At 33.6% G+C, this 13,943-nt stretch overlaps 3 protein-coding genes and 1 non-coding gene across 5 annotated transcripts; 3 read left to right on the top strand and 1 right to left on the bottom strand.

The window, feature by feature from the left end:
* Window positions 1-117: 117 nt before the first annotated feature.
* Window positions 118-4,615, top strand: LOC116768364 (RNA-binding protein 42). 2 transcript variants are annotated; one of them, XM_032659064.2, is made up of 8 exons: window positions 118-318; window positions 396-462; window positions 529-736; window positions 1,033-1,221; window positions 1,700-1,819; window positions 2,542-2,658; window positions 2,926-3,064; window positions 4,410-4,615. In XM_032659064.2, exons 2-8 carry the CDS (start codon window positions 416-418, stop codon window positions 4,541-4,543), a joined length of 954 nt encoding a protein of 317 aa, XP_032514955.2. In that variant the 5' UTR covers window positions 118-318; window positions 396-415; the 3' UTR covers window positions 4,544-4,615. The 2 variants fall into 2 exon arrangements, with proteins under 2 accessions (XP_032514955.2, XP_032514954.2); XM_032659063.2 differs by having other exon boundaries at window positions 118-462.
* On the top strand, window positions 4,038-4,111 carry Trnat-agu (transfer RNA threonine (anticodon AGU)). The gene has a single exon. It is a non-coding gene; the product is annotated as a tRNA-Thr (tRNA).
* Window positions 4,616-4,798: 183 nt separating the features above from the next.
* On the bottom strand, window positions 4,799-10,862 carry LOC116768363 (pancreatic triacylglycerol lipase-like). Its single transcript, XM_032659062.2, has 7 exons — window positions 10,633-10,862; window positions 10,345-10,508; window positions 8,522-8,645; window positions 7,331-7,576; window positions 6,830-7,012; window positions 5,686-5,845; window positions 4,799-5,382 (listed from the first exon to the last, which is right to left on the bottom strand). The coding sequence occupies exons 1-7, from the start codon at window positions 10,676-10,678 to the stop codon at window positions 5,184-5,186; spliced, it is 1,122 nt and encodes a 373-aa protein (XP_032514953.1). The 5' UTR covers window positions 10,679-10,862; the 3' UTR covers window positions 4,799-5,183.
* A 542-nt stretch (window positions 10,863-11,404) lies between these two features.
* On the top strand, window positions 11,405-13,659 carry LOC116768362 (coiled-coil domain-containing protein 85C-B). The gene has a single exon (XM_032659061.2). The coding sequence runs from the start codon at window positions 11,745-11,747 to the stop codon at window positions 12,978-12,980; it is 1,236 nt and encodes a 411-aa protein (XP_032514952.1). The 5' UTR covers window positions 11,405-11,744; the 3' UTR covers window positions 12,981-13,659.
* The last annotated feature ends 284 nt before the right edge of the window (window positions 13,660-13,943 follow it).

Below are 13,943 nucleotides of genomic sequence, written 5' to 3'. Positions count from 1 at the left end.
TTCAAGAACATACATACATATTTCATTTATTTGTTTTGATTAAAATATAATATATAAAATAACTTTATAGGCTATGTGGTGGTTGACGGCCATTTTGTAAAAAAATAATAAATGTCAATATTTAACTAATAGTGTAGGTACTTTATAGGTTGTAGAATTGTGAAAAATCCGAAATAGTAACAGTAACGTTTAATACGTTACTGTGGAATAAAAAGAAATTCCTAAATAATTTTCTTAACATCCTTTAACTATTTAGCACTGGTGAGCCGTGAGGTGGATATCTATTTCAATCTGGCGGCCACAATGCTGTGTACAAGTGTACGTACTGATTAAAAAGGAATTATTTAATCGAGTATTGGTTACGTTGCTACGTAAAGTTTTTGGATTGCTTTTAGTTAAAACTCCGTGCAGCATCATGGACAACTCCAGCAAACTACAGCAGATGCAAGATGAAATGTCCAGGTATTTACACTATACGAAAATACTGTAATTAATATTAGAATATATAATCATTTTTAATAATTTTAGATTCGAGGCAGAGATCTCAGGATCGGATCTATTGGCCATGCGGCCAGTTATAGGTGCGGGAACCTTTGGGGCTGTACAGCAACAATTAGAGCGGGCTCTGCCTCATCCTCCAGCGATGATGCCACAGTTCGATGTCATGGGAGCTCGCTTGATGTACCCGACTGTACCACCACCGCCTCCACCACCATCCATGATGGTACCAGCGTCGGTTAGTAAATAATTCAATTATACAAATGTATAACTTGAAAACTTGATCAATATTTAATGTTTAACAAAATACCTGACTTCTTGGTATCATATATTTCAATAAATTAATTGATTATGTTTGTAATTTACATCACAACTTTTTTGTAGTTGTTATTGAAGTTATTTTAGAATATTTACAATAAATAAATTGTTCGAAAATATATCAAGTTTTGGATAAAATGCCAGTAATTAAATTATATTGTTATACATACTTGGCTATCAAGCATATGGTATTTTTACATTTGGGTATAATTTTAGGTGCAAAGACGTCCGCCTGGTAGTGAAGTATTTCCCCCACATCCATTCATAAGACCCGGGATTCCCGGACCCCAAATACCACCACCACCTCCAAAACCACAGCCGGTAGTGCTCACCGCAGCCCCCAAACTGTACAAACAATCCAAGGAAGACGAAGCCCTGAAAGACCAACTTGATGGCAAGAAAAGGGTACTCTTTTATATAATTGTACCATTATAAACTAGTTATTCCAATGTCATACATTCCTGGTAGGTGCGTCTTAGTCCGAACAGAATTTTTTTTTCATTAACATTAATGGAAAACAAAAGTGTCAATAAAAATCACTATAACACATCAGCTATCTCCATATGAAAGTGAAGTTTAAAATGGTCTAGCTAATTTAAGGATTATCTGTAACAAAAAAGTCAGACAGTCATAAATAGCTGTAAGTATTGTGTGTAAGTGCAACTACTTGCGTAAAAAAAATATATATTAAAATAAGACAGTTATTTTATTTTCGAGAATTTCTTTGTAACTATGCAAACATTGTTTACAAAATGTTTAAACAAAATTTTACTTGTTACCTCTAAATTATACTAAAATATTCATAGTAAATCAGAAGAGATATTTTATTATTTACATATATAAATGTGTATTTAACTATATATCAATGGTTTAACTGTTTCAGAAACGAGAACGTCCATTGACTCCTCCCCGAGAGCCTGAGATAGAGCCATTACCCCCACCACCAATCATCCACATAGACACCAGTGCACCAAAGGCCAAAAAAGAGAAAAAACATAGAAAGGTTAATTTCACTCTATAATACTATTTGCACATTAAAATTACTATGGAATTGTATTTTTTGTTACATATATGTGCTTTTAGATAAAATTTGAAAAATGCTAAGTTATTCAGTCATTTTAACCCTTCTTTAAACAGATAATATTCTATTCAAGTCTATTGTGTTAAATCAAAGTTGATTAATTTTAACCTGTGGTTCTCTTAGAATTGATCAATCCTTAAAAATCCATAATTTTTATTGTCATATGTCAAATAACTACACAATTAACTACATATGGTTATGGAAAAGTTTTATAGGAATATTATTTTTATTTAGCACCAGTTTTTCCCCGCGACATTGTCTGCGTTAATTTCAGAATAAGAAATGTATAGCTGGCCAGTCGAACTCTGTTCCTTCTTAAAGGCAGTAAATAAGAAGTCTTTGGATAATATCAACTTATTATTTTTTCTTATTCGATCGCATGAGAAGTATTTTTTACCCTTTTCTTTGTTCTAAGCTATCTCTGCCCCAATTTCTAGCCAAACCGGTACAGCCATTCTTAAGTTATAAATAGTGTTAGGAACAAATTTTTTTTTAATATAATAGAGGTGAATAACATTTTAATACAGGTCAAATTCATATATAGGTCTTTCTAATTTATATTTTAACAACTCAACAGGCTTCAAGGCTAGAAAATCCTTGTATTACAGAATAAAGTAGATTTATATACATTTTCCCATGTGCAGGTTGTGCGAACAGCCGGTGGTCAGACTTGGGAGGATGTGACCTTACTTGACTGGCCCGACGATGACTTCAGGATGTTCTGCGGAGATCTTGGAAACGACGTCACTGATGAACTACTGGTTTGTACCTACCTTAGGATATTTGAAAGTTAAATAATTAAATTAATATATCTCGTACTTATATATTATATCTGCTAGCTTTTCACGGTTTGGACGGAGACTGTAAGAAGGACAAATAACATGCCTATATATTCAACACTATGCTATTTGAGTTATTATATATATGTGTAAAGATAATTGATATGCCTTACTTTTACATTTTAACTATCCCTAATGACTTATAAGGTCTTTACAATTCAATTAATATATTTTTATTTCACATTTCAGACTAGAACATTTGGCAAGTACAGTTCATTTCAAAGAGCAAAAGTTATTAGAGACAAGCGGACGAACAAAAGCAAGGGTTTTGGTTTCGTCAGTTTCAAAGATCCCGGGGACTTCATTAAGGCCATGAAGGAAATGGACGGTGAGTTGAATAATATACGACCTTGAACTTTGATACTTTATGACTTAGCTCGCAAATAATAATTGATAATAGTGTATTTAAATTTTTTGAGGGAAAAATACTGTTGATTTTGTATGGAATTGCCTTTCCTGGGACTCGATTTGAAACCTTTTTAAGAGATTTTTGTATATATATATATTTTTAAGTACCTGAAATATTGAAATTTTTACCTTATCGGAAAAAATTGATTATTAATTGAGTGTAAATTAAACATTGTACGCAGACATGGTAGCATTATTAAGTGACAGTAATTAAAATTAATATATGAAATATAGTGCGTTAGAAAAGATCATCGTGAGACTGATAACTGATTAACTGAAAAGTATTCAATATTGTATTACTTATACAGCCTGCACTGAACAAGTAAACGTTTTATTTTTAACCAAGTTCCAAAAAGGATATATTCGTGTTATCAAAATGCGTTATAGTGTACGAATAGTTTTGGTACATGATACGGTCGGTTGGTATATCACTGAATATATAATTGTGTTGTTATAGTAATTATACTTTAAAACTGGTCTCATCTCAAAAATATGTAATATTTTTTATCAACTTAGTTTCTGTATTAATATTTACTTCAAAACAGCCTTAAATTGCTTTCGAAAACACATCTGTGAAGGCTTGATACAATTTGCCAGTAAGAAAAAAAATTATAAGCATTCTCACTGCGACAGAATCTTCATACTAATTTAATAGTTTTACATTCACGAAACTGTTTTGCTGAAAGTTTTGATCTTATATTAAGGGTACGGAAATCTAAAACATTCATATCAATCAGTACCAATATAAATATGCTCCCAGTAGTAAATCGTTGTTTATACAAAATATAAGTATATTAAAAGGAGTTTTTATATAGATTTTAACCTGAAGTCGGTGAATATAGAGTTGATTGTGTATAAACTATTTGGTTCAATATTTCGCGTCCCACTTCACCGGCGCCGTGGCTTAGTTGGTTAAAGCGCCTGTCTAGTAAACAGGAGATCGTGAGTTCGAATCTCGCCGGGGCCTGGATTGATTATGTTTTGCTGAATTTGATAATGTAAAATATTTTATTTACACAATTTATTTTTTTATACGTGAAGAATATGGAATTCACTTCGTATTGCAATGTTTGTTAATAATGATATTGGTATTTTTTTTGGGTTTGAAACCGGGAGAAAAGAAATGTTAAACAAGGTTAATAATGTACATAATATATGTGTTTTTAAAACACCCATATTAAAAAATCTGTTTGAGAAATAATTACACCAATATTTCTTTTATACAATAGACGTTATGTCTGATTTTTTTTATATATATTTCTCAGGACGCTACGTTGGTAGCAGACCAATAAAGCTAAGGAAGAGCACGTGGAAGAATCGCTCACTGGATGTAGTGAGGAAGAAAGAGAAAGAGAAGGCTGCTCTGCTCTCACAACTCATGTCAGGAAATAAAAGTTGACATGCAACAATAGAAAGTGACGTGTGAATTGACAGTTAAATTCACTTATATCAATAAAGTTATTTTATTTTATTATTTACTTTCCTCCTAGAAGTTAGATTTACGTAATAGGTATTTAAAACTATGCATTTATGAAATTTTAGTCCTTTCAAATCAATATTAGTAACACTAAATTATAATTAAGAGTAAAAACAGATATAATATATGTACATATATAGGTCCCTCCGTAGATGAGAAAAGTAAAATATAACCAGATATTGAAAAATAATTTATTTTTATAGCAAAATTCTTTGGCTTAATATTAAAAATAATTCACGATTGTACTTCCCTTAATTTAACACTTAATAAATATATGATGACTTTCTTTAATTTATTACATTTTCAACCTCAATATATTAAGGATTTCATTGATTATTTAAAAACTTAAAAATCTATTACCCTTAATTATTAATTGCCATTTAACACACAAATTTTGTTGTCTCCGTATTTGTACTATAAAATAAATAAAAGCACCAAAGCCAATTTCTAATTGCAGATATGTGTGTGGCCAGGATTATCAATATTTTTTTAATTTATGCAATGACAGTTCACATTTTTTTATATTTGGCGCCAAAAGGAGCTGTCAATTTTTGTTTTTTTTTTATTGTCCTGGTTTAATCCTAGCCGCCCTCAGTCTGCTCCCGGGTCTCGGCCGGTTTGGCCGTTGTGTTCTCGGAGTGGTCGTGGCTGCGGCCTCGTACTGTTTATCTAGACAGCAGCGTTCGTCACCCTCGAGTAGACCGCTTGTCTTTGGGCAGAACGGTGCGCTGAAATCTTCTAGACAATAGGCTCCTGACGCACTGGAATTTTTGTTAGTATAATATTTTTACTAATATCTCTAGTTTAATAAATTATTAGAAATTACTATTTTAAATACTTTGAATCACAGTATAAATTTGATAGAACTCGAAGACAATGAACTGACTAAAGTTAATACTACACTGCTTGCTTATTAAATCGTAAAATAACATTATTCACCAGTTACTTTCTCGTGAACTATTCTAACCTCTTCGCATTGCTAATAGAGAAAGCTTTGTATTTGCATTTATACGCAACAAGGATAAGTGAAATGGAAGTAGTTTTTTTTTTAAATATGTACTAACGTCATCGGCGCGGGTTGTCCTAAAGGCACCGGTAGTGCTGCGGCCCGCGCTGGTGGGACTCGAACTGAACATCTTCGACCGCACGGAGACGCCGGTCGCATCCGGAACAGACTCTCAGCTTGATAGCAGATAGACCACACGTGACTACACAACGCCTCGTCTAAAACAAACGAGGAACTTATATACTACGCTAGAAAATACTTTATTCAAACTCCATATTTAAAAACTATAATGAAACAGTACCATGTGACTGTAAGCAACGTCTGTTAGGTTAGGTTAGGTTTGAATATCAAGTCTTATTTAATGACGTATAAATAGCTTCCATCTCAACGGGAGGTAAACTATTGATCGGTGCCTATAAATACAATTTTGTCATACAAACCATTGGTAAATTACATTTACTTGTAAAACATTTCGTTATATAATATAGAAATTTGAGATTTATATTATCTTTATCTTAAGCATTATTTTTATCCATTAACAACCGGTACAATTGAAACACCTTTCTCAATTGTATCTGTCAAACCAAAACCCGTAACTTAACTTTTCTTCGGATTGATATTGTTTGTGTTTATCTTGTCTAATGTTTGCTTGATCGTGATTGGTATGACATTCATACGCTATAAAACATGATTACTTTATCATTTTTAAGTCAACAAAAGTATCGTCTTCCTAAAATTTGTGGTAAATTTACCTCACGACTTATTGACCAACGAAATGCATCCGAGGTGAATGTCAATGAAAGATCATAAGGGCCTATAGCTCTTTTAAACAAGATATACTTACTCTACGGATTTTGATAACACTTTACAGTAATTAGTAACAGAATTTGAAAAAAACACTATAATTATATATTGTTCGATGTACAGTTTCAGACTTGATTTTTAATGTTTAGTGTAACCTTCGGTAATATCATACAAAATGGCTGAAGCCGGTATTTATATTTTTCAAATACAAGGTTATACTTAAATGTTGCCATTACAAAATTACAATGGTTCGGTATTGTAATTAATAATAATTAGACATAATTTTTTTTTAAAGATTATATTATAATTAGTACGGCACGGATGGCGCCACTTGTAACATTATACGCTACCATGTAATTTAAGATTTCGTACTTCGTACTTGAAATGTTCATACATACTGGGCGTATCCTCGCAGTACGGTTGACTTCTTCCACCGTTGAGACAGAAGTCTGCGTGCCCCAGCCTGGCTCCCTCTCCGTATCTCCCGGCGTTAGTGTGTAACACGTGGACGGCACGAGCGTCGCCCGGGTCTAGGCGGAGGGGGGGCGCGGATCTGATGAGGGGTCGCGCGGGGTCCAAGCCTAGTGTTACATTATTTATTATTAAGGAGCCTGAATATCAAAATTAAGAATTTAAATTTAACTTTCGTAATTCATTGCTAATACACTTATATTGTTCGGAATACGTAAAATTATGTGCTACAAGGAAAGGTTGACCTTATAGCTGGATGGTGTGATTATCTATGTTAATCATATGAAGGAATCTTCGTTTATTATGAATTAAGTTCTTTATAGGAAAAAAAAATATTACATTATCGAGAACAAATATAGGATATACAGGAAGACAAGGTTCAATATTAAGTCAAATGTAGCAAGGTATAAAAACGTTGATTGTCTTACCAATGATTCTGTTAAGTCTGAAATTCAAATAATTGGCCATAATCCCGCACATGTGAGCTCCGAGCGAGTGTCCTACGCACGTTAGTCTGTCAGGTCTTAGACCAGCTCGTCTCAATGACCCGAAGGCTTCCGCTACACATCTAGCAACTGGACGTAGGTTGTGTACAGCGGCGACATAACACGGGGGTTGACAAAGACGACCCCAGTCCAACATGAACACGTTGTATCCACCGCGTCGGAGGTAGGCTGGATATGAAGTGATTGTAAACAAAACAATCCAAAACATTACTTCACAGTGTACACTTGACATGATGCGAGTCATTTTGATTGTGTATGTCTGTAGTGTATTTATATCCTAACGTGCTCTAGGAGTCGTTAGATCAACTTTTACCAACAACTTCAACTTTTATATCATTTAATAACTGAATGTAAACAATTTAAAATCAATCAACTTTCGCTTTTTCATCCGCTCTTATTATGTCATTAATTATTTCATACCTGCAATAGTAATCTGCAATATATATAAAGGGAAATTAACTTGAATATATGCTTGGAATAATATATTATTTTTCTTAGAAAAAAATCTAACAAAGACAATTTTATACATAATATAGAAAAACAAAAGGCCGTAAGTGAGTATGATTTAGATATGGAAAATCTTATAATCTTTATAAATATTATTATATTCAAAGTTTGACAACAAAATAATCTGTTTTTTATATTGAATCGCTATTAAAAGAAATTAGTTAAATTGTTTCTACACAGTAACCATGAGATAATAATAAAAAAAAATGCGAATTGCATCCATGCGGGCTGTGGTTCAGGGTAATGAACGGAGTTGTATAGGAGAAAGTGCTAAATAATTTATAGTAAACTTGCACAGGGCTACTTTCGCTGGCAATTACAGGTCCCTTAATAAAATACCGTCAAAGGCATATAAAGGACATATATATTTCATTTTCTCCATTTTAAGGAAAATCGTCTATAATAAAATATAATATTATGAAAAATTTTCCCTTTGTGATGAAAGCTCATAATCTTGGTTATTCTGTCACGAATTTTTCTTTCTTTATCAATGAGCGCTAATGAAACATGACTTACATGTTAAAATAGACATGGGATTTAAAAACTGCCGATATCCAAAGTAACGTATGGAAAATAATATGAATATCTGAAAGCGCAAGCACTTACCGTCTCTTAAAACGACTATAGGCAGCGTGTCGTCACCGCCGGCATAACCGTGTATAAGCAAAATGGTCTCGTGCGACGGTTCCCAACCGCTCTGACGCAGCCAATCCTCGCTGAATAAATCCACCTTCAATAAACGAATTTAATGGAGAATTCATTTTATAACAACAGAAAACGTTGTATAGTACCTAGCTTATTTTATGCCATTTAAATGCCATGCTTATTTTAAGACAGTTTAAATGCCATTCGTATAAATCGTTAGCAAACGTATGTGAATTTATTGATAAAATACTTCATAATACACTAGTTTAGCTTAACCTTGTTCACTTGTGTTAAGACTATGTCCATCTCAGTGTTTGGAATTAAATCCAAACGTGCCCAGAGTTTATTCCTATAAAACGCATCTTTATTAATTTTGTTCGAGAATAATGCCTCGACTTCACTGAACTGTGTCCTGAATGAGGTACTGGCGAAGGATGTAGAGCATTTCATGTTACAACACAACAGCAAGAACTCTCGTATATAAGTATATCTAAGTAAGAAAAAAATGTCCAGTGTCTTATAATAAAAGATACAACGAGATAAATATTCATTATTCGATAAATAAGAAAAATCTACGAGTGATAATAATTTAGTTGAATACTCCTAAAATTAATGGTTTAAGCTATTTCGTCACTTCTGTAATACTAACACCGAATTAGAAGCAAAAATTAATGTCACCGAGAAAAGGAAAAGCCTCTGTCATTTGCAGTAAGGACGGATAGCGGTATTCCTTACAAGTTACATTCCATATAGGTGACTGACACGGTTTGTGCCAAATATTGACCCAAAATAATATTTAAATAGTTGACAATTTCAACGAATTTTTTTAACGGGATCACTTATTTTAGATTTAAAGAGACGTTTACTTGGTTGTGTCGAAAACGAAAAAGAAAAAAAATTTAAATAGAAATATAGAATAGCATTAGTTAAAAAGAAATGTGATTCTCAACATTTTCTTGCATTTATATTTTATAATTTCAAAAACTTAAGTAAAATTGTTAAATTAATTTTAATGAAACCATCAAAACTATATTTATTCCTATAATTTACGATTATAGACTGTGTCAGATAAATTGTGTAATTATTAATATATACGGCCAAGGCTGTGTTCTCATGTTTCGTCGTTTTTGTTTACTCTCGGACAAAACCGCATGTTTATAACAATACTTACGTGTTTATATGAGTACCATTTATGTCACGCACGTTCACAATAACCGATAATCATTTATTTTGATGGTAAATATGACAAGCGATAATGATGAGAGTTAGAAAATACAACTAAAGAAAAGATATCTGAAATGCTCTTGATCTGAACAAAAATTGATAGCAGATATGTAGAGTCAAAGAGATAGTTTTCAAACAGAGTATACATAAGGACGGGACAGAAACTTTTTCTAATTATTTATGAAAATAAAATACTTTCGAAATGGAATAATGTATTGTGTATTCCTAAAGCGTTTCTAACGGACTGTCGACGCCCGGCTCTGGCTGTGTAGTCCATGAACTGATTTCACACACCTCACTAATATGCACTTACACTCGCATCGACTCATTGTTACTAAATTTTATGCAATTTTTACATTAAAAACTATTATAGTATCAATGACCTATTGTGTGCGACGTGCTTTATAAAATAAAGACGCAAAAATATATATATATAGATTAAATTTTATATACCTATTATTTACGAGTAGATCTTTTTTTTTGTGATAATTTTGAAGATTTATTGATTTTTTTGAAAATAATATTAGTAATTTTATTATGTTAAAATATAATAAAAATACCTCTTTCTTAAATGGTTCAGCTTCTGTATATAGATTGATGGTAACATCAGGATCTGGACAAGGCTCACGCTCCCGGCGCCACACGCAGTCGTCCAAAGACGTATTGAAGGCGTCGCTATTTAAAAATAGAGCCTCCTTTATTGGCATGCGTTGTGCTAAAACGCCTATGACACAAAAAAAAACTCTTAATAAAATAAATTAATTTATATATTAAATTCTATTTTTAATAAAAAAATATGTCTTTTTATTAAATTAATGTTAATTAAATAGGATTAATAAATAAATTACCATTAAATATAATCGCGAGTGCGAATCCTAAGTTGACCAGCGCCATCCTTGCACACTGGTGCCGATGTTACTGTCTACCGAGCAATACTGTTGTTAAAGATTGCAGTGACGGGGTACGCAACCAAATCCTATCCCTACTTTTTGTATTGTAAGCCTATCACGTAAAATAATGTTTAAAAATTTATTACTATACTAAAGACTTCTTTTTTTGGTAAATAATTGATTAACTATGTATATTTTAGTTTATTAACTTAAATAACTACTGATAAATGATTAAATATTTTATTTCAGAAATCTAAATCTTGATATTCCTCTTTGCAGATTTATTTTAAATTACGAAGACAATATATAAAGTAATATTTGTATGTCTAATACAGTCGAGTTATATCCTATAAAACTAACACACGCTGCTTTGTTTTAAAGTATTACTTTTCTTAATATGTCCAATATATATAAAAAAGAATTATCTTAGAAAATGAAAAGATTAACAAATATTTTGCTATTTATATGTTTTACTCAAACAATACGTCGTAAAGTGCGTATAAAGTAACACAATATTATGTTATTAAAGTGAAAATATTCTCTAAGTAATTTTTACACTACCGACTACTGACTAGTTTATATAATAAAGACATTGAGAGACATTCCTTGTGTACACCACAAATGATCCGCTTAATATAATGAATGGATAAGGTATATGTGGGCGCAGGTAAGAGAATACGATAGAGCGAGATGCCGTGAGGCTCTACAGACTGCGCAGGCGCAGGTAGAGTAAGGCGAACCAGTCATAGATACGCAGGCCGCGAGATCGCTTTACACTACAGCGTCGGAACAGTAATAACCTGTTTTGAACTATCAACATCATTACAACCTCAAAAAGCGAACTCGCAAACATAATAGTCCATTATTTAGTCATCGTTTCAAGGTTTTCTCTGGTTTATTTGTGTATATTACGATAACGCGGAGTGTTTCATTGTGTTCATGCGACGTTTTACGTAGCCGCCGGCGTTCCCCTCTCATTCATCAGCCGTTGAACTCGGTACTCCACAGCTATAATAAAGTTTTGGAAATGTTCCTACAAGGATGCAAGCGGTATAACATCCATTGAACCGATGACTGTTCCGGCAACGGTGTCAACGATGTCAATCAGACAAACCGGTGAATTTATAAAACACCAACAACTAGGCAAACAGGGCTCCGAACCGGTCAACTTTCCACCGCGGTATCATCCGCCACCTGCCGCTGCGGGCTCCAAATTACCCACTACGGACGCGGCCGCTAAGGAATTCAAACCTAATACGACTAAAACTATAGATCCCAATAAGTTTCAATATCCAGTGGGAGTGCCGAATACGACTCCGGGTTTATACCCCTCCGGCGCCTATCCTCACCTGAAGTATTTTCACGGTCCCGCGGGATATCCATTACCTCCGGCAGCTTTACGGATGATACGACCAAGTGGTGAGATCGTCACGAAAGCTATAGTACACGAACCTGTCGAAGCTACAGCGAGGGCGAGGAGTGCTGACGATACACAACGTGCTCATCGCAATTTAGAAGAGGAACAGATACACAGACGATCCGCTGACATGCTCAAGTTCACGAAACGTATCGAATCTGATGCTGCTCGGCAATCGACTGATCAAAGGCGGCAAATTCAAACACTCTTAGACGAAATAAAAGCATTGAAAGAGGCTAATCGGCGATTAAGCGAAGATAATCAAGAACTCCGTGACTTGTGTTGCTTTTTAGATGACGATCGTCAAAAAGGTCGTAAACTAGCGCGCGAGTGGCAACGGTTTGGAAGATACACGGCTTCCGTGATGAGACAAGAGGTGTCGGCTTACCAAAACAAACTGCGTGAGTTGGATGACAAACAACAAGAACTCATACGAGATAATCTCGAATTAAAAGAGTTATGCCTGTACTTAGACGAAGAACGAGAGCGTATTTCTTGCGTGAATTGTGGAAGGACAGCGACCAGAGAGAGGGACGACGGCGATGGAAGCAGTAGTGGAACAAACGCTGAAGAAGTATCACGACCACAGGCTGCTTCTTTATCAATAACGCATCCCCAGCTTGCTGAACGTACAGTTCAATACGTGAGAGACTTGGAGCAAAAAGTAAGACGATTAGAAGCAGAGAAAGGTATGGGGAATGGACTTAACGAGAGACCAGAAGCGGTGGTACGCGCCCTGCAAGTGTTGGAAGTAAGAGAAAGAGTCGAGAGAGAGAGAAGAAGACCAGCTCCTGACTTAGATTGTGGCGAACAAGCGTTAGTGAGGGAAATGTGTAACGTTGTTTGGGGAAAATTAGAGGATGCGCCACCGCAGGCGCCGCCGCGTTGAATCGCTTGTATTAGTACGATTTTATTGAGCCAATAAATGTTATGTGTGAGATAAGCCATTCGAAAGCGAAGATCGCTCGGAATTCAAGAATATTGAGGTCACACAACCATGTCGTGGCGTGACCTACAGAATACCTTAGGTACTGGCCTTGTTTACGATCGGATGTAGTGTAGTTTGAACTGTTACAATATAAAAATGAATAACGCTCCGCTTGCCACATTGAAACTAGTTATGCTTGAATTAATAAATCTTAAAGTACAAAATTAGAATAAGATTGCTTGCCTAATGATAAAGTTATCGAATAACTATGATTATTAAAATTGTTCTTAGTTATATAGCCGTTATGAGTTATGAGCCGCTCTAATCTTAGAAGTGCTTACTTTGTAAGAATAGTTTTTAATGAGGCTAATACTAATTTATTAATTTTGTCTGTGATTGATTGTCCTTGTAATTGTTCAAAATATAAATGTGACCAGAGGCATTTTTAAGTACAAAATGTGAATATTTAAGAGTTCAATTTGTCAAATTATAAAAATAAGGTACCATAGCGTTTTCCATCTCTTTCTAGTCGATGCCATTTAATTACAATATTTACTCACTGTCGCCCAGTTTGCCCTGTTATTGATATGTTATTTATTATTGATTATCTAAAAATAAATTATTTTCTTTTTATTACATATATTAAATTTTTATTTGCACAAAACACAAATCTTTTGTTGCCATAAATACTATTGACATAAATTGCCTAACATCATACAGATATAAAATAAGTAATATATATTTTTTTAATATTATAGTTTTTGTAGAGGGTATAATTTTCTGAATTAACGAAAACAGGACATGTCTTGAGTTTATTAATTTTTTAGCATGGTAATAGTCAATAAAATGAATAGAACTTTGCCCCCTTCACAATTGTTAAGTATCTATAACAAAAAATATATATTTATCGATCCTTTAACATTA

Source organism: Danaus plexippus, chromosome 4 (assembly GCF_018135715.1).
Source record: "Danaus plexippus chromosome 4, MEX_DaPlex, whole genome shotgun sequence".
Classification (NCBI taxonomy): Eukaryota; Metazoa; Arthropoda; class Insecta; order Lepidoptera; family Nymphalidae; genus Danaus; species Danaus plexippus.
The sequence above is the reverse complement of the archived record's forward strand: the minus strand, read 5'-3'. Positions and strand labels throughout refer to the sequence as shown.